The sequence below is a fragment of the Pseudorca crassidens genome, chromosome 2 (genome assembly GCF_039906515.1).
Source record: "Pseudorca crassidens isolate mPseCra1 chromosome 2, mPseCra1.hap1, whole genome shotgun sequence".
Taxonomy (NCBI): domain Eukaryota; kingdom Metazoa; phylum Chordata; class Mammalia; order Artiodactyla; family Delphinidae; genus Pseudorca; species Pseudorca crassidens.
Window position 1 is genome coordinate 81,139,328 of NC_090297.1, and position 25,238 is coordinate 81,164,565.

Sequence of the window (25,238 nt, forward strand, 5' to 3'; positions counted from 1 at the left end):
ACATGGCTAATACAACTGATTTAATGAATCTTTAATTCTATTTAAATAGCCACATACAGGTAGTGGCTACCATACAGGACAGCACAGCTTTAAATACCCCTAGGTTCCCACCACGTTTCAAACATCACTGCCTATTACACTCCCATTTGCCTACAGTACAGTCACACTGGCTTTTTACTGTTCTTAAATACATCAAGCATTCTTATTTCATTCATTACATTTACTGCTCTCTCAGCATGAAATATACTTGCTCAGATAATCACATGGCTCCCTCTCTCACTTCCTTCAGCTGTCTGCTCAAATGGTGCTTTATCAGTCTGTGTGCCCTATCCTGAGTTCTCTATCTAAAAAAAGCACCCCATCACTTCCATGTCCTTCATCCTCCTTTACTTTTCCTTCATGGCACTGACACTGATGGACATGATACTGTATATTTGTTCAGAAGCTGCTCCATTTGATTTTTCTTGCTTTGCTCTCTCAGGGTACACTCCTTCTGGGGCAAGTCATTCTGAAATTGTACCTTTTGTTTGGAACTCCAGAGGTTTTTATATCTCAAAGTCAGTCTTCTGCACTTCTGTAAGTTCCACAAAGGAGGAACTCCCTCTCTGTAGTCATCATTTAACCCCAGCAACTGGAAACATAAGTTTTTTAAAACTATACTCTGGTGCCCTCTCCTTCAGAAAACAACCTGAGGGCTCCCCTGGTGGTGCAGTGGTTGAGAATCTGCCTGCTAATGCAGGGGACACGGGTTCGAGCCCTGGTCTGGGAGGATCCCACATGCCGTGGAGCAACTGGGCCCATGAGCCACAACTACTGAGCCTGCGCGTCTGGAGCCTGTGCTCCGCAACAAGCAAGGCCGCGATAGTGAGAGGCCCGTGCACCGCAATGAAGAGTGGCCCCCCCTTGCCACAACTAGAGAAAGCCCTCGCACAGAAACGAAGACCCAACACAGCAAAAATTAATTAATTAATTAATAAACACCTACCCCCAACATCTTCTGTTAAAAAAAAAAAAAGAAAACAACCTGAATCTTCATCTTCTGCCATCCTCCTATCCAGCCATGTCAGTGGTCTTCAACTTTTTTTTCTCATGTACCTGCTAAAAGAATGTTGCCCCTTATATACTTCAAAGAAGTCTAAAAAATTTTTGTTACCTAAGTGCATATAGTTGCAAAGGATGTGATTTATATATGCTTAAATTTTTTCACTAAAACTTTAAATGAGACTTATTCGATTTATGGATGTCTACTCTATAACCTAAGCAGCAAAGGCAGTCACTGTTACTAAACCAATGAGTCAAATTACATTTACTTTCTCTATCACCAAAGTTCATGTTCTTTTTCAACTCAAATAAGTATATATGAATACATAACCCCATAACCACCATTCTATTTTTCAATTCTAACTATAAGCAAGATAAGGCAGCCTTGCCAAGCATTTGTCAGCTGGATGAAATAAGAAGCTGCCCCATTTGATTTTTCTTGCTTTGTTCTCTAAGGGCACACTCCTTCTGTAGCAAGGCATTCTGAAATTGTCCCTTTTGTTTGGTACTCCAGAGATTTTTATATCCCAAAGTAATGTACCACAGTAAGAATTGGAGTGACAGGTTTGCCTTACTTTTATAAAGTGGTAGAAGGCAGATTGTAAAAGGGGAGCTAGAAAGGAGAACAAAGATACTGTAACAAAGAAGAACAAACCTGACTCCATATTGGATCTATTCCTTTAGCTCTAACCTTTGAGCTCTGTTTTTAGTTATGCTGGCTCTGCACCTTTGTAAAAGGATGTCGCCTATAGCCTAAAATATACATGAGAGCCCATTCTCAAGGCTCTGCCTCCCAGGCTTGATCTTTAAAAGTATCAATATAACACTTTTCCATTCATACAGAGATAAAAAGTTGCAGAACAGAACATTTGTTTTGTTGAGGGTTGATAGGAGCATTGTGGCTAGACTCAGGTGGACAGCTGGAAGAACAAAGGATTCTGGCACCAAGAAGTCTGCAACAACCAGCTACACACTCTGCCCTTTTAGTATTAAAGAGACCTAAATCCTAACTCGGGTAAAATGGTTCACTGGGACACCAGTCCACCATCTTCCTGGTCTTCCGGCTTTGCAAATAAAGTCACTATTCCTTGCCCCAACACCATGTCTCTCGATTTATTGGCCTGTCGTGTGGCGAGTACTACAAGCTTGAACTCAGTAAAAGTACCTCTACCATAGGAATATTATCAGGGCAGATAAAAGTTAGGAAAGAATGAAAATCTAGTTACCATGCTCTGAACATTTTCCTGGGCCCCAACAGACTAGACTGTGTATGCAGTTTAAAGACACATAGTTTAGGCATCTCTTACATGTTATATTAATAACATGTTATATTGACATCTACCAGACTGTAATAGGCTATTTAATTCTGTTCTGCCACCATCCTACCCACAGGAAATTTGAACCTTCTTCAGAGCCAGGTCCAAGTGTAAGTTCATTACATTCTGCGAGTGATACTTAGTAGAAATGGATGACACTCATCTTTTAATACTGATAAAGTATTATTCTCCAGAATATGCATAAACAGACTACTAACCACTAAGAAGTAGTCAATGCAGTAAGAAGTAGATACTGCAACAGAAAAGGAAGGGAAGTACCAACAAAATAAAAAAAAAGGAAGGGAAAGAAAACAGAAGCATATTTGTTACGGTGATCTATAATCAGTGATCTTTGATGTTACTATTGTAAAAAAGATTACAACTTGATGAAGGCTCAAATGATGATTAGCAATTTTTAGCAATAAAGTTTTTTTCTAATAAATTTATTTATTCATTTATTGATTTATTTTTGGCTGCACTGGGTCTTCTTTGCTGCACATGGGCTTTCTCTAGCTGCGGCGAGCAGGGGCTACTCTTCGTGGCAGTGCGTGGGCTTTCCATTGCGTTGGCTTCTCTTGTTGCGGAGCACAGGCTCTAGGCATGCAGGCTTCAGTAGTTGTGGCACACGGGCTCAGTAGTTGTGGCTTGTGGGCTCTAGAGCACAGGATCAGTAGTTGTGGCGCACAGGCTTAGTTGCTCCCCATGGCATGTGGGATCTTCCCAGACCAGGGATCGAACCTGTGTCCCCGGCATTGGCAGACGGATTCTTAACCACTGTGCCACCAGGGAAGTCCCAATAAAGTATTTTTAAATTAAGGTCAACAGGCAGAAATTGAGATGGTGCCTAAGATTTTATCAATTATAGAACAGAACAGCTTTTCAGTCAGTAATGTCTCAAAATGATGGTGTGATGTGATTGATTATTAGAAATTTCAGAGGTAATTTATTAACAATAATATTTGAATATGATAAATTGTCTTTTTTCATATTAGAGCCAACTAATTTTAATAACATAATTCTTACTCATATTCTAATATACTTTCTGGAGTAGGAATCTCCATGGGAATAGTTGTACATGTTAATGTAATTTCACCTTGCAGCAGCAGAGATACTGAGAACAAGTGTCAGGAATGCTAACAATGACCTCAGGCTAAGATTTATTTAATTACTGGAACCTAGAAGAGTAAGAGCTGTTGTTCTTAATTAACACCTTTACCGTATTTCAAAAATTAACCTTTACAGGCCAACACTGCATATCTTGAACTTTTATGAAATATATTCCAAGAAAAGTTTCACTAGAAAGTAATACACAGTAAACAAAATTCTAACTTAATGCATACTTCATGCCTATCTTGCTGGTTATGCTAATCTTGAACTTAAGTGATAAACTGGGATCAACTAAGAGGAAAAGAATGTCAGTGACTTAGACCACACCATAAAAGTGGTTTCTAAAATAACAGCACACTCACATATATACACTTACCAGGTTCCTAATTCTAATCAATGTGGAATGGGAAGGGGAGTTTTAAAAGTAATACACAATAATCCCATGCACCACTAGAGCACTATGAAATTCCAATATTAAATTTAGGTTATATTGAAACCAATACCACCAAATAAAACATTACAGCTCTATAAAATGAGGAGGAAATCTGCACTCACCACTAGAATGTTTTGCTTCTTCCATTTAATTTCCTAAATGCATCAACAAACCCCCATAACTAAAAAAACAAAATATAAAATACTTACTTTTTCATTTTTTTTGAGTTATACTTGACTTGGTAAGCTGCCTGGATTAATTTGTCTGGACCACCATCAAACTGATGTGGAATGACCTTCTGAAAGTGCTAAAATACAATAGAAGAAAAACATAAGAATGACTTAGTACCGTTTATTATCAATTAATTAATAGTAAAATCTAGAGACATTCAAGAAATCATGGCCTGGCTTACCTGTAACATCCCTTCCATGTCGAGTTGCATCAGTTCTGCCTGATTCATTTGAAGAAGCGCTAATCCTACCCGAAACACTATTTCTAAACCCTGAGGAATCAAATTATAAAGTCAAATTTGTCTTATTCTTTCAAAACAAAAACTAATCATTCAAAAGAATACTAAGGTAAACATTTAGGTATCTAAACAGAGGTGCGCACACATTTTCTGCAGAGTTGGAGAACAAATGTTTTAGGCTTTATGAGCCCTACCTATGGTTGCTGTCACAAATAATCAACCCTGCCATTGCAGCTCAAAAGCAGACACAGACATCACATCAACAAATGGTCACGGCTATGTTCCAAGAAACTTTATTTACAGAAATAAGTGGAAGGACAGATTTGGCATACAAACCAGAAGAGATTAGTATATGAATCACAGCTTGCTGGCTCCAGACTAACCTAACTTAGCTACATTATACAAACTGATCTTCCCAAGATGTAATTAATAACAATTTATAATATTCTTAGGTGCTCTCCATCACTGATCACCTATCCTTACCTTCCTACCTTCTCACTCAAAATATACAAGACAAAGGATCACTACTACATATCACTGACAATTAGAAGGACTGCCTGCAAGGTGTTCATGGGATAGGAGAAACAATTATACTCATTACTTCTTCCTCTTTGGGTAACAGATGCATTGCAACAATATTGACTGTAAGGTAGATTTTACCCCTCACTAATTCTCACTAAATCAAAAAGGAGGTGAAACAGAGGTCTGATTAAGAGTGTAGGCTCCAGATTTTGAATGCCTACATCTGAATCCTGGTTACTATACCACTTATGTGTCCATAGACGAGCTACTTAATCTTTCTCCAAATATTGGCTTCCTAATCTCTCATCTGTCGTCTATCAAATGGGGAGATGAATAGTACTGATAGGGTTGTTAAAGGATTAGATGAGATTATCCAGGTAAGCAGTTTAGCATGGAACACATGGGTCTCCTTTATCATTGGCCTCATTGCCCAGCTCTCATTAACCCAATGATTCCTTTGCTCAGTCTGCGCATTAACTCACCTCAGACATAAAGATATCAAATATCCTTGTTGCAATTGGTAGTGGAAAAGTCGTAAGGAAGATAGTCAGAAACCAAGATGATGCATACATTGAGGTATGAAAACTCTGAGACTGAAAATGCACAAAGAGCTCTGGAAGATGCTCCTAAAGAGATGAAAAGAATTTCTTAGTTAAAACATGGTAAAACTGAGTATTTTAAGCCAGACCATTGTATACATACTAAAGTAGCTGATAGCAAACACAAACATAAAATTTAGGCTTCATACGGAAGAGTTAAGAGGCAGAAACTGACACATTCTGGATAGTAGTTATTGTCTGGAAAAGAAAGAAGGGAAAAAGGATGTGGAGTTGGAACTTAAAAAGTTGGAACTGGGGGCTTCCCTGGTGGCGCAGTGGTTGAGAGTCTGCCTGCCGATGCAGGGGTCACGGGTTCATGCCCCGGTCCGGAAAGATCCCACATGCCGCGGAGTGGCTGGGCCCGTGAGCCCGTGAGCCATGGCCGCTGAGCCTGCGCGTCCGGAGCCTGTGCTCCGCAACGGGAGAGGCCACAACAGTGAGAGGCCCGCATACCGCAAAAAAAAAAAAAAAAAAGTTGGAACTTTTTAATGATTTATTAATAAAAAGAAAAATTACAATAAATAAGTAAAAATTTTATATTTCTTTAATCTTATTTGTGGGTACATGGGTATCTGATATTTTCTATACTTTTCTATAAACTATAATATTTCCAAAAAAATTTTTTCTTTTCTTTTTTTCTTTTATTTGCGGTATGCGGGCCTCTCCCACTGCAGAGCACAGGCTCCAGACGCGCAGGCCCAGCGGCCATGGCTCACGGGCCCAGCTGCTCTGCAGCATGTGGGATCTTCCCGGACCGGGGCATGAACCTGTGTCCCCTGCATCGGCAGGTGGACTCTCAACCACTGCGCCACCAGGGAAGCCCCAAAAAATTTTTTTAAGGGAAAGAAATGTTATCTTGAAATACTTTCAGGTGCTATCTACCATTGGTCACCTATCCTAAGCTTCCTACCTTCTCACCCAAAATACAGATACTTCAACACTCTAGTAATTCAAAACATAAATGATACATTAACTGAAAATAAACCAAGGGAGTTTAAGGGTGATAAAAATAAGCTTATTAGTTCAAAAAGAAAAAAAAATTAAGAATCACCAAGACCTACTTTGTCTTTTACTTTAAAATGTAAAAACATTTTGTATATCCCCTTCATCTCATCACACACAGAAAAGATAAGAGAATTTTAAAATTGCTGTGGGTAAGGCTGCCAGGGAAAAGTAGACTTGTGAAAATGGCTCTTATGCCAGCTGAATGATTAACCTATATTCTTAAATTCTGCTTACCTAATTGAAATTTAAGTAAATGAAGAATATTTCTACCATTACATTACAGGACAAAATAGTAAATTTATTTATATATATAAATATAAAATTAAATCCAGAAAGATGAAATACTTCAAAGGTATTTTTTACTTGGTTTTGATTCCTCTCTTCCTCCTCTTCACCCTCACATAGTCACTAAGACTCTGACTCTTAAACTAGTAACACAAAAGGATAGAAACAATATATTTTTTAAAAGATTACAGGCCAGCAAAAAAAGTGATGAAAAGGGAAAGGCAGGGGAGAGGACTGAAAGAGATAAAAGAGATAGTCTCAAAGGAAATGAATTGATATCAGTGTCCAAATGTCATGGGCTTCTGTAAGAGAGCAAAGTCTATGTAAAATAATAGGATACAATATGGCATAATAAAGAAATTCATGCATCTAGGTTATGATATACTATATTTGGCACAAATGCTTAAGGTCTGAATATAAAAACTAGTCAAGTTCCAGACTGTGATCTACCTGCAGACAGCGCCTAACTGAGAAGTAGGTCTAAACTGTGGATTAACTGAACAACAAATGATGATGTGATTAAAACACTGTTTCTTTTTCTATTGCTTTAATGCTTTTAACATTAAAATTGCTTAGTTGTCACTCAAACCAAGATGACAAAAAATATAAAGGCAATATGTTTTTGGTTAACACCACACTTTTACCTGTATCATGCATTCAAACTGGTACATACAAAGGCCTAATTCTGCCATACTTGGTTTAAAAAGTTCACGAAGTCTATAATCTTGCATTAATTTAACAAATACACAGAAAGCTTCTTCTTCTGGCATCTGCATTAGGAGGAAAAAAGCAACATAGGTTAATGTTCTGTGATATACAAATAAGCTAAACACATTTAAACTAAGTACCCATCCAACTATAAACAATGTTGTTATTTTGGTTTTTATTGTCATTAACTTTTTCTTCTACTGGAGCATAATTGCTTTACAATGTTGTGTTAGTTTCTGCTGTACAATGAAGTGAATCGGCTATATGTATATATATATCCCCTCCCTCTTGGACCTCCCTCCCACCCACCCCCCCCATCACCCCACCCATCTGGGTTGTCACAGAGCACCGATCTTAGCTTCCTGTGCATTATAGCATGTACCCACTAGCTATTTTACACATGGTAGTGTATATATGTCAATCCTGAGTGCCATGTGGTACAATATTAAGAGCAATGGACTAGAAATCAGAAGCCTCTAATTTCCCATTCTATCACCGACAATGAGAAGTTAGACAAATCTTACAGCCTCTGAGACCAGCTGCCTCACTTGCCTTACTCATGAATTCAACCAACAAATATTCATTTAAAGCCAGATACTTCTCTCTCTGAGTATATACCAGTGAACAAAATAAACAGTATCTACCCTCAAGCAGACTGAACCTTCTAGTTGGGGGAGACAGATAATACATGGAATAAATCAATTAATATATACGTCAGATGGTGAGAAGAGCTATGGAAATAAAACAAAGTAGAGCAAGAGGGAATCCCGGGGAGCTACACTGCTATTTATATATAGATAGGTCAGGGAAAGTCTCTTGATAAGGTAACATTTGAGCAAAATACTGAGGTAAGGGAAAAACTGAAGAAAGAACAGTCCTGGGAGAATAATACAAAGGTCTTGAAATGGAATCACAATTGGCATGCTCAAGGAACAACGAATAGGGGACTACTAAATTAGTAGTAATGTTACAAATGAAAGTATGGTTATGGAGGAGAAATAAAGGGAAGCAAATTACATAGGATTTTAGAAGCCACTGTAAGGATGTGGACTTTTACCTTAAGTGAGATAGGAAGCCTTTCAAGGGTTCCAAGCAGAAACAATATGGCGTAAATGTTAAAAGAACTTGTAAAATAAGTTTTAAAAAAACCTGTAATTAGAGTTTTAAAGGTTCCAATTTCACATTTTATGTGTAACTCACTAGATAATCATATCAACTAAGATAATGAACGTAAAAGCTCTGTAATAAGAATATGTAGGCACATAACACTTATACAAATTATTTTGTGGTTTTTTTTTTTTGGCCTGCCACATGGCATGCAGGGATCTTAGTTCCCCAACCAGGGATGGAACGCATGCCCCCTGCAGTGGAAGCGTGGAGTCCTAACCACTGGACGGCCAGGGAATTCCCCTGTGTGGCTTTTCTTAAAATAAAATTTTCTAATGTTCATTCACTCACATTATACCAGTGTGTTTCAAAAGACGAAACCTCAAAGGGTCTCTAGGCACTCTTCTTACTGAAGACTACTTTTATTAACAATACACTTTTCCTGGCCTTGACACAGCCATGGACAGGAGCCAAGAGTTATTCTTGGCAAAACCCACACTTCCTTCCTTCCTCCCAACACACATAGCCACAGTTTTGCCTTGGAGACCATCCTTATTAATCCTGTCAAGGTTTATAGCCCCACTGATTTTTATATCAGTTACTGCAAGAAACCATACCTCCCAGAACTCTCATCCCATGTGCTTGGTTCTATTGCTCCCATAATTTAACACCATTTCCAATATTCCCGAAACCTTTTCCACAGTACTTTCTGAACCTGATAATACGCCATCAACAAAATATCCTACCTATACCCTCAATCTGTTTACCAAATGTTCTTTCACTGTCTTCTCTAAGTGAAACCTGATTCCCCCCGAAGAATACTTCAACACAGAAACCTGGCTCTCTCCTGAGGTGGCTGTTTTCTCTCCCAGAGCACTGGAAGAGGCCTGGGGTAGAGAGGTTTATGTCCCTCCTCGGACCTCAATGCCTCACTGCCATTGCATTAACTGATCCTTCTCTCTGAAACATATACCAGCAGATATTACCCTTTACTCCTCTTTTTTGCAGCATCTACAAACCTCTGGATCAACCCCCAACCCCAAACTCCATTCATTTTCATGAGGATTAATTCCCTGGCCTAGCAGATCTTTGACTCCTTTCCTCCAATGATCCTGGCAGGTAGTTACTAGTGCAGGCTCTAGGGCCACATCACCTGAGGTTCAAATCCCAGAGTGATACTTTTAAAGTATGAATCAGATCACATCACTCCACTGCTCAAAACACTTAGTGCCTCCCCATATCCTCAGTAAAAGTCAAAATGCTTACAAGGTCCTACATGATGTGGCCCCTTACTACTTCTCCAAACTCATCTCCCACAACTACCTTCCGCTTTCCACTTCTCCCTCCACCCCTCAACTCCAGTCACAGTGAGAATGAGTCAATTTCTCTCCCTTTTTTGCCTTGTAAGAACTTCTTCTCCTCTGAACATATCAAATAATTCATTCCCTCTCTCCTCCACAATAGCACTGATATAGAAATTGGGAGAAGGTTTTAAAAATGGTGATATTTTAAAAAATAAGTTGAAATGATTGAATAAAAGACCAAAAGGAGGTAGAAAAAATACTATCACTGGGTCCCTCTCAAAAAGATTGAAATGATAGTCACAAAATGAAAAAGTGTGACACCAAGTAAAATATAAATATGAAGAACAATCACCCAGTTGTTTTATAGTCATTCCTTTTATGATAAAGAAATCTGCACACTTGAGTCTTACAGCAATGTGTTTCTACATACTTTCTCTATGACACTGAGTTAATAAGAATCACTGAGTTCTGAACTCAGTGCAGAACTGAGTTGCAAAAACAAGCCCACATGATCAAATGAAGTTATCTCCAAGGTTTCTTTTCAGATCATATTTTAGTCTGAGACTAAATATAGAGTATGATAGACTTTTTTTTTTAATTTCAATAAGGCTGGAGAGGTAACACAACATGCTATTTCCCTTCAAAGTTATGACTGATTGTCCCTGTCCTTGACTTCTGAAAACACCCCACCCAAAATAAGTCACTGCCAATGGAAATACATGTTATATCCCCAGGGCAGTAAAAGTGACTGAGTACCTCTATTATAGAGCCTATAGTAAAACAGGCATAACAAGCCCTCAGCTCTGTGACAAATAGAATTACTGTATAAATTTCCAAAGACGTTGTACATGATAAATAAGATTTTCTTTTCTTTTCTTTTCTTTCTTTCTTTCTTTTTTTTTTTTTGTGGCTGCGCCGCGCAGCATGTGCGATCTTAGTTCCCCAACCAGCGATAGAACCTGCCAGGGAAGTTCCATAAATAAGATTTTCATACCAACACTTTAATCAGTCCTCCTTGGCTGAGAAAAGATTATTCGTCATTAAATATTGACATATAAGTTAAGATTTAAAAGTAGATACAGGCTTTAGAGAATATTATGGTCCAAATGTAGATAAGGTGAAATTTGATTTAGTGGCAGGATATCTACTGTATGTTATTTTCAATACTTTTAATATTTTAAAATGCAAACTAAATGTTCCTATTTAGACTATGTTTAGGGGGAAATACCCAATATCTACTTACTAAAACGAGGATGATATTTAAGTTCTCCAACTTTAATAAAGAACTTAATTGGACATTTAATACTTATACTAACTTACCTGCATAAGCAACAATCCAACTATAAAAGCACTTCCTTGACAGTAACCAACCTCACGATCCACTAAAGAATATGCCTAAAAAGTAAAAAATGTTGTTCAAAATACTTTCACATGATTTATCATACCTTCCTTCTCTAAAAGCCTAAAGACAGTAAGAAGGTGGATTAAAGACCATTTTTTTAGAGAAGCTCTTGCTTGCTTTATTGTAGATGTTATCCTATCCTGTAAGTATTTTAAAAGCAAATGATTTACCACATAAAATTTTATTTTGATGATTTCCCAATTAGGAACTGACAACTCCTAAGGACAAGAAAATAAAGGAATCTGTACTCAGGAAAGTGACAAAGCTTAAAAATCATTAAAACTATATATCTGACAAAGATCAAAACTAGAGTAGGATGAAGGTGAAGCACTGACAAAATTGAAATGATTTAACAAGAAATCAACATTTCACGGAGGTAGCTAGAAGGAAAAGGAATTATGCAAAGGGAAAAGGCAACATTGGAGAAAAAATTACAATGGCACACACTTTTAAGGGCTAAGAGCTCTTAGCAATGCTGGCCACAGCAAGCGAAAAATTTGCTCCCAGATTGTGACTCACAGAAGGTGAATTATTCATTCTCATGGAAGATATTCTCTATGGTATGTATAGTGATTTATAGGTTATTTGATTTCAGTCAACTGATACCAAGCAATGTGAGGAATTTTCTATGAGTTCTCCAAACTAGACAATAATCTAGCATCAGAATTAAAGCCAAAATTATGCTAAAGTCAAATTTACTGCCAAAGCAACTGATTACTGGGGTGAGAGTTCATACTTCATTATGAGAAATGTTTAATTTCAACCTCCTGAGAATTCATTTCATCTCAAAAAATGAATAAATAGAACTTACCTTCATTACATTAAACAAAACCTCCTGTCCAAGACTATCTTTTTCCTTAAAAAAATTGTGTTCAGGATAAGTTCTAGCAATGTCCCTTCGGATCAATTTTTCACAAGGTGAGGTCATTTTCAGGAGTTCTGAATACTGATCCTTAATTGGCATACTTTGTGCACTGCACAAAAGTTGCCAAACTATTGCTCTAAAATGATGGGGTATCCCTTTACGAACAAGTTCCTACAAATAAAAATAAAAATAAAAATGTTTAAGTGACTTATTTAGGCTTCCTACCTTGAAAGCCAAAGAAGACTTATTGGAGGTTGGAGTAGAATAGATGACTTTCTCAAATTTATAATTCACAAAGCTACTTTTATAAAAATAAGACTAGGGAACTTTTTAACCAAGGCTACGATTTGGCTAAGATACGGGTGTATTCTGTTCTGATCAGAGGGACAACAATGCCACAGATAAATTCTTGTCATTTCACTCAGAGTATGGCCTCTAAAGGTATTAAGGACCTGATAATCTGCAGAGCTGTGAGTGATGGCACTGTAACCATCATCTTTCAAAGGGCTGTTTTATGTTTTAAAATAAAAAAAGTAAAATACTGGTAACTGAAGGATATAGGATGTCACAACTTCCATTTCTGAATCTATAAAATAAGAGAATTTAATATCTAAAATAATTTTCAGCTATATATTTCTACAATTAGGAGACCTCTATAACAATTGATAGCTACAAACCAAAACTTCTATGGGCACAAATATATAAAGCAGACCTCTTCATCATAGCACTTGGGAAGTATTGAATCTGATTTTTTTTAATCCTCTATTAATTGATGCCTCATGCCCTTTCGGATAAGAGGAAGGACTTAAGCAAAGAATATGAATACCTTAACTTGCTTTTCCTTCTTTTTGCGCACATCTTCCCATTCATTAACAATTCTTCCCCAAAGAATCCAAGAGTCTTCTTCAAGGTGACTGAGGTTGCTGGAGGCTGATGAACTTGATACAAGGGAGGAGCCACTGTTTCTTCTTGATCCATTTACAGATCTTAAAGATTTACTATCTGTTTCTAACAATCTAAAACATAATTAAAAATTGCTCAACATCTCACTGTGACACTAGATGACATGATGATACTTAAGAGCTTCACTACTGCAATTTAGCCATGGTTTTAAAATATATATAATTTCAATAATATTTGGTCAGCATCTATAAAATTAACTGCTGTATTTTTTCTACTAAGCATACAATTTCAAAATTTGAAATAGTAAATTATGTTAAATATTTTACTATTAGTCCCCTCATAATTTCCCTTCCCACCACTAAAAATTAAAAGAAATCTTCTGGTGAGAAAAGTGATTGGGAGGGCTTCAGGAAAAAAAAACTACTTGGAAGAGGTATAACCAATTCTATGAAAGAACTAACCCTATCATGTTTACAAAGTGTCTAGGGCTAAAAAAGTAAGGCAGACACACAAATTAATCAAATCCCTAGTCTTTTTTCATTTTGCTTTTACCGATGCATAACTAACCTGCCCAAACAAAAAGTGTTTTGTTTGGCCCATGCAATGTTTGAGTAAAAAACTGAATAATTACTAAAACTAAAATTAGAAGATTTCATTTATCTGTTTATATACACATATATTTATATTTATTTACAATTCTGGACTCTCTTGAAAAATAAAAAGATAGGGACTAGGCCCACATTCCTAAACAGAAACAACAGGATGTAGCAGAATAGGAGCTTCTCCCTTTAAATGAGAAAGGACTTTAATCCACTAACTCTCCATAATCCCTACTATCTCCCAAAAACTCAGGCCAACTAACAGCTGTCATTTATCATTGGACTTGCACTTTTAAACTGAAACGTCTTTACTCTTAAGGCCCTGTTTAAGGCCTCTTCCTTATCTGTAGAATGATGGGTTAATATAATTTCAGAGATCCATTCCATGACTCATTACAACATCAAATCCATTATTTCTTTCACATGTACACAGGCTATTAAAAAAAAAAGGCTGGAAAAATGTGGCTCTATCATTATAAAGATGTAAATTACATGTCATTCAATAGATTATTAAAACATCTATTTAGGTATTTAACATGGCTACTATTTACTTCCAGTAACTCCTTCAGAAAATCATCTGCTTAGACAAGAAATGCTCCCAATACTAATTTATGACATATAAAAAATAATTAAGAAAAGAAACATATGAGTCAAATTATACCAAGCAGATTATAAAAACACCCTTTGTGAGCCATATTTATATCTTGCTTAACTTTACATCCCTTTATATCATCTTTGTATTTAGCTCAATACAAAGCATACTGAACACTGACTGAATCGAAATAAAATCAAAATCCCCATATTAAAAAATACCGTCAAATACCAGATAGTCATATTCAATAACACAGTAATATAAACTGTACTCATTCTATCCTTATTCATGGGATAATTTAATACATTTTTTACGGCAACAATAAATTAAATAAAATGTCCCAAATATTTCTAAGAACAGAAAAACTTACAAAACAGCCAAATTCAGGGTCAACTCTTTGCTATAAATATTCTTTATCAGAAAAAACTAATTAGGACTTTTCCCTGGCAGCACACTGGTTAAGAATCCGCCTGCCAATGCAGGGGACATGGGTTTGAGCCCTGGTCCAGGAAGATCCCGCATGCCGCAGAGAAATTAAGTCCGTGCTCCACAACTACTGAGCCTGCGCTCTACAGCCCGCGAGCCACGACTACTGAAGCCCGCGCGCCTAGAGCCCATGCTCTGCAACAAGAGAAGCCACCACAATGAGAAACCCGCCCACCGCAAGGAAGAGTAGCCCCCGCTTGCCGCAACTAGAGAAAGCCGGCGTGCAGCAACGAAGACCCAATGCAGCCAAAAATAAATAAATAAAATAAATTTATATAAAAAAAGAAAAAACTAATTAATGATGTTTTGCTTTAAATACTATTTTTCCCATGTTATTTTAGTAAGTCCATAATATATCTTATGAAAAAATTAGTGTATGTATTTAAGTAATTTTATGTATGACTCTAAACCTTAAGAATTATAAATGGAATACAGAAACAAACTTTACAGAAATAACCTGAACCTAAGTTCTTCATTTCACTTATTCACTGAATGCTTGCTATATGCCAAATAATTAAATTGCACCACTACCATTAACAAAGAGACATGCAGTTAAAAAGAAAATAATGGTATTTCCTAAGCTAAACATAAATTTGAGATATAATGAAAGTATAGATGAAAAAGTACCCAAATAGAAGTTTTCTTTTATTTTTTCTTTTAAGAGTCAGAAGGGTCTCAGAGATCCCCACGTTGTAACTTTAAGTATAAGCAGGAAAGCCAAGTGAATTCATGGGCAGATTAGAGAAAAGGGTTAAGCAGTTCACCTTCAGAGGACAATGAAATAAGTAACATAAACAAATATACAAAACTGTGAAAAACATTTACAAATGAAATATTCCAAGTAAAGACATTACATTATATTGTCTCTGCCTTAATTCACATATTAAAAAAAAATGACTCAAAATGGACAATAGGCCTGAATATAAAACCTAAAACTATATAACTCCTAGAAGAAAACAGGAAAAAGTCTTCACAACCTTGGAATAGGCAAAATTTGTTAATGGGACACAAGGAAACACTAACATTAAAGGAAAAATCTGATTAAAAAAATACTAAATTGGACTTCAAAAAGCTCTGTTTTAAGACAATGAAAAGGTACGTCACAAACTGAAAAAAAAAATCCTTAACATATGCATCTGACAAAAAGGACTGGTATCCAGAGTACATGAAGAACACTTAAAATTGATAATTAAGAAGGCAAACAACACATTTTTTAAAAAATGAGTAAGAGACTTAAACTGACACTTTCCAAAACAAAATAGTCAAGTAGTCAATAAGCAACTGAAAAACATTCAACATCCTTAGTCACCAGGGAAACCCAGGTTAAAACCACACTATGTACACATTAGAATGGCTACAATTCTAAAGACTGGCCATACCAAGTGTTGCTAAAGATGGGAGCAGTTGTGACTTTCATATAACCATGTCAGAAGTATGTAAGAGTTCAACCACTTTGAAGAACTGTTTGGCAATTCTTTACAAAGTTAAACACATTTTTATATGACACAGCAAGAGAAATGAAAACCTACATCCACAAAAAGACTTGCAATTGAAAGTTCAGAAGAGCTTTATTTCTAGCCAAAGCCCAGAAACAACCCCAATATCCAGAAAAATAATCAAATTGTGATATATTCATTCACTGCATATATATTCACTGCAACACTATTCAGCAATAAAAAGAAACAAACTTTGATACATACATGAATCTTATAAACATTAGGTGAAAGAAGCCTGATGCAAACAAGTACATGCTATATGATTCTACTTATAAGAAGTTCAAGAACAAGCCTTCACAGATTGTAGAAGAAAAGCCTTCCTAAACATGACACCAAAAGAACAAGTAACAATAAAGAATATGTATAAATTGGACTCATCAAAATTTTAAATGTTTTGTACCTCACTGGATGCCATCAAGGAAGTGAAAAGAGGGACTTCCCTGGTGGTGCAGTGGTTAAGAATCCGCCTGCCAATGCAGGGGACACAGGTTTAAGCCCTGGACCGAGAGGATCCCACAGGCTGTGGAGCGACTAAGCCCGTGCGCCACAACTGCTGAGCCTGTGCTAGAGCCCATAAGCCACAATTGCTGAGCCCACGCGCTGCATCTACTGAAGCCCGCGTGCCTAGAGCCCATGCACTGCAACTAGAGAAGCCACCGCAATGAGAAGCCCAGGCACCGCAACAAAGAGTAGCCCCCGCTCGCCGCAACAAGAGAAAGCCCGCGCGCAGCAACGAGGACCCAACACAGCCAAAAATAATAAATAAATAAAAATAAATTAAAAATTCAAAAACTAAATACATAAAAATAATAAAAAATAAAAGAAAGTGGAAAGAAAACCCACAGAATGGGAAAAATATTTGTAACCCATGAGTCTTCTATCTAGACTACACAGATAACTCTTACAACTCAATAAGAAAAAGACAAACAAACCAATTTAAAAATGGGCACAGGGACTTCCCTGGTGGCACTGTGGTTGAGAATCCACCTGCCAGTGCAGGGGCCACGAGTTCAATCCCTGGAAGATCCCACATGCTGCGGAGCAACTAAGCCTGTGCACCGCAACTACTGAGCCTGCACTCTAGAGCCTGCAAGCCACAACTACTGAGCCTGTGTGCCACAACTACAGAAGCCCGTGAACCTAGAGCCCATGCTCCGCAACAAAGAGTAGCCGCTGCTTGCCACAACTAGAGAAAGCCTGTGCATGGCAACGAAGACCCAAGGCAGGCAAAAATTAATTAATTTTTTAAAAATAAAGCAATCATTTAAAAAAATAAAAAATAAATAAAAACGGGCGCAGAATAAGAAAAGACAATTCTCCAAAGATATAGAAATGGCCAATAAACACATAAAAAGATGCTCAACATCACTAATGATTAGGGATATGCCAATCAAAACCATAACAACACACCACTTCACAACCACTAGTATGGCTATAATCAAGAAGACAAATAATAAGTGTTGGTGAAGATATGGAGACACAGGAACCCTCAGACACTACTGATGGGAATATAAAGTGGTTAAAACCACTTCGGGAAATAGTCTGGCAATTCCTTAAATGGTTAAACAAAGAATTACCATACGAATCAGCCATTCTACTCTTAGGTATATATTCAAGAGAAATGAAAATCTATGTCCACACAAAACTTATACAACGAATGTTCATGGCAGCATTATCCATAATAGCCAAAAAGTGGAAACAATCCAAATGTCCATCAAGTGCTGAATGAATAAAAACACTGGTATATCCATAAGGTGTAATATCATTCAGTCTTGAAAATAAATGAAGTAGTGATACATGTTACAACATGGATGAACCTTGAAAACACTATGCTAAGTGAAAGAACCAGTCACAAAAGGAAACATATTGTATGATTCAATTTATAGGAAATAGCTAGAATTCAGAAAGTAGATTAGATGCTGCTGAGGACTGGAGTGGGAGTAAGGGGAACAAGAAGGAATGGGCAGTGGCTGCTAATGGATACAAAGTTTCTTTGAGGGGTGATGAAAATGTTCTAAAATTGATTGTGGTGATTGGTTGTACAACTCTGTGAATACATGAAAAAACACTCAATTGTACACTTCATATGTGTGAATTGCAGTATATGAATTATAGCCCCCAAATGCTGTTATATCGAAAAAAGAACAAATGAAATATATCCATGGCAATAAAAATCAGATGAAAAGTTTCAGGTGGTGGGGTTGCTAAAAAGGGCACAAATGAATATTCTAAGATGACAGAAATTGTCTCCGTGTTAATGGCCTGTGGGTTATACACAGGTGTATACATCTATCAAAGCTCTAACTGTACACTTAAGAACTGTGCATTTCTCTGTTGCAAATTATACATCAACTTTATAAAAATGTATTAAAAATACTGTCTCTGGTTAATGACATTAGGGGTAGTGAGAATTAGGTGAGAAACTACTGCTTTTTATTACTAGAAGCCCTTCAGAATTGTTTTAAAAACCATGACTATTACTATCACAAAAAACAGTAACTGTTTTTGATATATTAAGTGTATCTATTTCATAAAGAAAGGGAAATATGAACACGACTTCCTTTCTCTTTTTTCAAATTTGTTGGTCACTCTATCAAAATTTAGAATTTTCTAAGGAAAAATTTTATAATTTTTTTCCAGTGCTATGGATATAATGAAATCCTTCTGAGAGACCGCTAACATTTTCCAAAAGAAGTAACATTTGAATTGATACTATCAAGTCTCTCCCCAGTAGCTACTTAGTCATGGTATGTAGAAGAATTTACATACTAATTAAGAATATGTAGACCTTACAGAATGTGTAATTAAAATCAGATATTTTTATTTCTTTTTCCTAAAAGCAGTGATTAAAAAAAAAAAACCACCTCAGGAAGACTGCTAGACAGGTTGCCACCTAGTTTAAATTCAATTAAAATACTCTTGACATGGCAGTAGAGGCACAATGCCTGAAAATGCCAACAGTTTCCAAAGACTTTAGCCTGGCAACTGAGAAAGTGGTAATACAACAACATGACTCATGATCCATGGGCTAGTGAGAAGTCTATTCAAAACTTATTCAGTTATCTTCCTCTTCCCAGAGCACATGGGTTCACTGCCTTGCATGGATTTACCGTAATTTAAAAAAAAAAAAAAAAAAAAAAAAGGAAACTACCTTCCCACCCCAACATAATTTCCTTATGACTAATACAAGGAGAAATTTATCAAATTAAGGAAAAGAATATTGGCCTGGTAGGAATATTGTACACTATAATCAAAGGCATTCCCCATAGGTATGTGTGGCCTGCTGCTATACAATAATTCAGAGGCCCAAATTTATTCATCCTCCTAGAATGCTGCCAGACTAAGACATCAGAGTTGAATCTCTACTGACTGGGGAATAAATACATAGTCCTCAGTCTCCTAGCTAAGCAATTCCAAATTTCTGTACCTCCAGCTCTAAGGGCAGCATTCAAAATGGCTACAGCTCCACATTATCTGAGGTGGAGGTGCTAAAGCCAATTATCAGTTGGACTTCAAATAGTATCAAGGATGGAAAAAGTCTAGGATTGTTTGCTTGCAGAAGCTTAGAATACTTGGCAGAGAGAAAGCATTTCCAGTACCCTAATAGACAGGACTAGGGACTAAAGTGAGAACAAGGGAATATGCCAACAAAGAGAGTAATCAGGGTCTTTGGGTCTTATTTTAGAGAGATTACCTTCACCATATTCCTGCTACTGAGAAGTGAACCTTCACCTCACCAAGGGGTCACCTATCTGAGAAAAATGGTACTCTGTGCACTTCAATGATGGGTACATGAAAAAAAAAAAGTACCTTATGTATAGCAGGACATATTTGACAAACATGAAAGAAAAAAAACCCTCTACTTACTACAATACTATGAAAAATACAAAGGAGGAGAAGATAAAGAATGGGTTCTCTTTTGGGTTATTTGGAATATGAAGTACTTGTGGGACTTACCCACGTAGATAAGAAGCCCAGAAGTTGAAAAGTCTACAAATGGAAACTGGGCAATTATTTGACAAACTTTTTGAATATCCTGCTGTACTCAGTATAATGCTTTCCTATGGATACCAGAAATAAGAGAGCAGGATACAAAAATGACAGGTCAACATGCCATTTGGGAATGTGTAAACTGCTAAGTTAATTTATAAAGAACTAAGGAAAGATCTAAGAAAGCTAAGGAAGAAAACTGCTATACAAGAAAAACACGTGGAAAGCTAAATACACTGGCACTTTATTGCAGAGGGAGCAACCTTTCAAACATAGGGTCAAACACTCTTGTAATGTTACACCAAACAAACAGGATATGAAAGTGCATGGAGAAAGACAGCAGCTTGCTGGCTAAAAGAAAGGCAAATCAATAGCAACAAAATACACTTCTGACTCACAGGAGTCACACCCTTTCACAGCAACATCATCAAGCACGTATACAAGTCTCAGAACAAGAGAAGCAAGAAGGGACAATTAAGAGAAAAGACAAGGAATTAGCACAGGAAACAATTCAGAGACAACTCAGGAGGGAGGTGCCTAGACGACAAGAATCTCTCCAGTTCTGAAAGCATAGGGGTTTTCTTTTGCTTTTGTTTCCTAAGATGAGATCTCAGAGAAGGTGAATGCATGAGTCTTGCAGCCCCCTCTCAAATATTCTGATCAGAAACTGATGGTTGGCAATCTGTATGTGTTCTTTGGAGATGTCTATTTAGGTCTTCTACCCATTTTTGGTTTGCATTGTTTGTTTTTTTGATATTGAGCTGCATGAGAGGCTTGTAAATTTTAGAGATTAATCCTTTGTCAGTTGCTTCATTTGCAAATATTTTCTCCCATGCTGAGGGTTGTCTTTTTTCTTGTTTATGGTTTCCTTTGCTGTGCAAAAGTTTTGAAGTTTCATTAGGTCCCATGTGTTTATTTTTGTTTTTATTTCCATTTCTCTACGAGGTGGTTCAAAAAGGATCTTGCTGTGATTTATGTCATAGAGTGTTCTGCCTCTGTTTTCCTCTAAGAGTTTGATAGTGTCTGGCCTTACATTTAGGTCTTTAATCCATTTTGAGTTTATTTTTGTGTATGGTGTTAGGGAGTGTTCTAATTTCATTCTTTTACATGTAGCTGTCCAGTTTTCCCAGCACCACTTATTGAAGAGGCTGTCTTTTCTCCATTGTATATTCTTGCCTCCTTTACCAAAAATAAGGTGACCATATGTGCATGGGTTTATCTCTGGGCTTTCTATCCTGTTCCACTGATCTATCTTTCTGTTTTTATGCCAGTACCATACCGTCTTAATTACTGCAGCTTTGTGGTATAGTCTGAAGTCTGGGATCCCGATTCCTCCAGCTCTGTTTTTCTTTCTCAAGATTGCTCTGGCTGTTCAGGATATTTTGTGTTTCCATACAAATTGTGAAATTTTTTGTTCTAGTTCTGTGAAAAATGCCATTGGTAGTTTGGTAGGGATTGCTCTGTATCTGTAGATTGCCTTGGGTAGTATAGTCACTTTCACAATGTTGATTCTTCCAATCCAAGAACATGGTATATCTATCCATCTGTTTGTGTCATCTTTCATTTCTTTCATCAGTGTCTCATAGTTTTCTGCATACAGGTCTTTTGTCTCCTTACGTAGGTTTATTCCTAGGTATTTTATTCTTTTTGTTGCAATGGGAAATGGGAGTGTTTCCTTAATTTCTCTTTCAGATTTTTCATCATTAGTGTATAGGAATGCAAGAGATTTCTGTGCATTAATTTTGTATTCTGCTACTTTACCAAATTCATGGATTAGAGAACAGTATGGAGGTTCCCTAAAAAACTAAAAATAGAATTACCATATGACCCAGCAATCCCACTACTGGGCATATACCCTGAGAAAACCATAATTCAAAAAGAAACATGTACCACAATGTTCACTGCAGCTCTATTTATAATAGTCAGGATATGGAAGCCACCTAAGTGTCCATCGACAGATGAATGGATAAAGAAGATGTGGCACATATATACAATGGAATATTACTCAGCCATAAAGCGAAATGAAATTGAGTTATTTTTAGTGAGGTGGATGGACCTAGAGACTGTCATACAGAGTGAAGTAAGTCAGAACGAGAAAAATAAATACCGTATGCTAACACATATATATGGAATCTAAAAAAAAAAAAAAAAAAGGTTCTGAAGAGCCTAGGGGCAGGACAGGAATAAAGACACAGATGTAGAGAATGGACTTGAGGCCACGGGGAGGGGAAGGGTAAGCTGTGACCAAGTGAGAGAGTGGCATGGACTTATATATACTACCAAATGTAAAATAGATAGCTAGTGGGAAGCAGCCCCATAGCACAGGGAGATCAGCTCAGTGCTTTGTGACCACCTAGAAGGGTGGGATAGGGAAACTGGGAAGGAGATGCAAGAGGGAGGAGATATGGGGATATATGTATATATAGCTGATTCACTTTGTTATAAAGCAGAAACTAACACACCATTGTAAAGCAATTATAATCCAATAAAGATGTTAAAAAAAAATTTAAAAAAAGAAACTGATGGTTTACTGATTGCTTTATGCAGACACTCCAGACAGAAAGCATAGACACTGCAGACTGAAGCTAAGCTAGTTGCAACAGAAATAGTACAATAAATTCTTTTAATTAATCATATCATCAAATTCCTCAGGAAATCAGATAACCGATTAAAAATTTAAAACAATCCTATGAAAAGAAAAAGAATAAAGAGTTCGAGTGAAGATCTAAAGGCTTCTCCTATGATTAAAAATACATGAATTTTTAACGCAAAGACTTGAAAATACATGTTTTGTTCAGAAGCTTTTTACTACTTCCTTAAATGTTCATGGCTGTGTTATAGAGAGTATCCTTAGGAAAACTGAGGTAATGCTGTGGTGCTAAAATTATAAACATAAAAGTTAGATCACCTAGATCAGCACTGTCCAATAGAAATATATCGCAAGCCCCTACATAATTTAAAATATTCTAATAGCCAAGTTTAAAGTATAAAGAAATAGTTGCAATTAATTTTAATAATTTATTTCATCAAATATAGTCAAAATATTACATATTTTTAGTATGTAATCAAAATTTTTTAATTAATGAGATTTTTTCCCCCCAAAATCAGCTCTTCAAAATCTAGAGTATATTTTACTCTTACAGCCCACCACAATTTAGACCAGCAACATTTCAGGAGCTCAACTGTCACATATGGCTAAAGGCTTCCATATTCGACAGTGTAGACTTAGATATTGGTAGGATACAAAGATATATAAATTAAGGTTTCAAAGATTCCTGCTTACCATATTTTAAAAAATAAATAAAATACATTTACTTTAGTTTAGAAGAACCATTTCCTCATCCTCATATTTCACTCCCCAAAATCTGCTAAAAAGTAAAATCTGATTCTAAATAACAGAACGCAAAAGGAAACAAACATGGTTGCAATGCCAAACTTTTAAACCACACAAATAATGGCCCGTTTAAAATTTAAATTAGCACTATTCCCCTCCTTAATTAAAATGCATTGCTATTACACTTGAACCTTACCTTCTTAAATTCATCTCAGCCAAAGCCTTTGTATTTTTAAAATGAAAAACACACTTAACACAGAAAAAAAAATAGCTGTCCCATTTCAACTTCAAGGCTATCAATAATTAACTTTCATCAAACAGATCTTTGACATTGTATTGAACCATTTCTTCACATCTTCCTGGGGTTGCCAGATGCACTGATTTTTAAAAAGTGATAACTGCAGCAAAACTATGGGAAGGAAAAACAGTTTCTTTATAGAATTTGGTATTTTCATGTTTCTTCAATTTTAATTTTCTAAAATACTGCCAAAGTATTTTATACTTTCTTAATCAAAGATGGTTAAACAACACAAGAGATTCATCTACATTTGCAAAAGAGAAGAAAACATCCTAAATAAAAGCATTTCACCTGTTAGAAGTAACAGTTGTGTCTCAGTTTTTACTTTAGATACATAACTTGCATATCTACATTACAAACCACAGAAGTGGTCGGAGAAAATTTAGCTTATTATTCTTGCAATTTTTTCTTGGACTTAATACATTGCTGGGGTATTAGAGCAGAACAGGGGAAGGTGAGCTAGATCTTAGTGTTTGTCATTTTATTCTTTATTAAAGTCAGAAAGATGTGTTTTTCCACCAGGACTGTTCTCCTAAGGCAAAACAAAATATTGCTACATTTACCCATTCTCTACACATAAATCCTTCCCATGGATTCTGGGTTTTAATGATTTTTTTAAAAAGAGTGAGAGACTCAAAATGTGAACTCAAAAAAGTACAAAGTTTTGAGTAATTCCACACAAGAACAAAGGGTGAAAACTTTCTGCTTCTTTAACTTCTTCGAAGTCTTACTTGTCAAAATTTTTTTTCTAGACATCTTTAAACAATTCTAACAATTATTATTTAATTGTTAAGATATATGCCAAGCACATCTAGTATTCTGGAATAAATTGTGAATTACGTGAGAAAAAGTTCATCTATACACACATCACTTGCAACAATTTTTATATGGTGTTTTCTATATTTTAGTTATACAGTAATTATTGATCATAACCATAAGTTCAACTTTGGTCACTTACAAACTCAGAGCCAAAGTTATCTTTTGTGCGAACTACTTTTCCATGTAAGAACCAATTCAAAACTTATAAATTCTTTACATCCTTTAGCACCATCTGTAAGTGTTTTACTTTGCCAGTCCTGCCCTGGTTTTATATTCCACTAAGTTTTCCACACCATACACCTCCTTTTGAGAGTCCCCGCCACTTTGTTTTCTGTGAGCATCTATTTGCTCATAACTGCCTTCACACAACCCAACACTCCACTTTGCTCTTTCATGAGCCTCTTCCAAATTCATCTTATCCAAGAAACTTTGCCAATCTACGTATTATGCTAGAAAACTACCTCCTCCTAAAACCTCAACCAAAAGACTTTGCTCTAAATCTTTCAAATGTAATAAGCAAAGGGGCACAAAGTTAATACCAATACACACATAAAACCC

At 36.4% G+C, this 25,238-nt stretch overlaps 1 protein-coding gene across 8 annotated transcripts in view; it reads right to left on the reverse strand.

Annotated features, from left to right (window-relative positions):
- Positions 1-25,238, reverse strand: part of EVI5 (ecotropic viral integration site 5) — a 214,386-nt gene that overhangs the window by 128,570 nt on the left and 60,578 nt on the right. For 6 of the 8 annotated variants that reach the window (XM_067726944.1, XM_067726947.1, XM_067726945.1 and 3 more), the window contains exons 3-9: positions 12,990-13,179; positions 12,110-12,334; positions 11,217-11,291; positions 7,422-7,547; positions 5,371-5,514; positions 4,310-4,399; positions 4,107-4,204 (exon numbers count right to left, since the gene is read on the reverse strand). In XM_067726944.1, the coding sequence (XP_067583045.1) occupies positions 4,107-4,204; positions 4,310-4,399; positions 5,371-5,514; positions 7,422-7,547; positions 11,217-11,291; positions 12,110-12,334; positions 12,990-13,179 (948 nt within the window). The remainder of the gene's footprint in view (positions 1-4,106; positions 4,205-4,309; positions 4,400-5,370; positions 5,515-7,421; positions 7,548-11,216; positions 11,292-12,109; positions 12,335-12,989; positions 13,180-25,238) is intronic. The other 2 variants (XM_067726948.1, XM_067726950.1) reach the window with 2 other exon arrangements.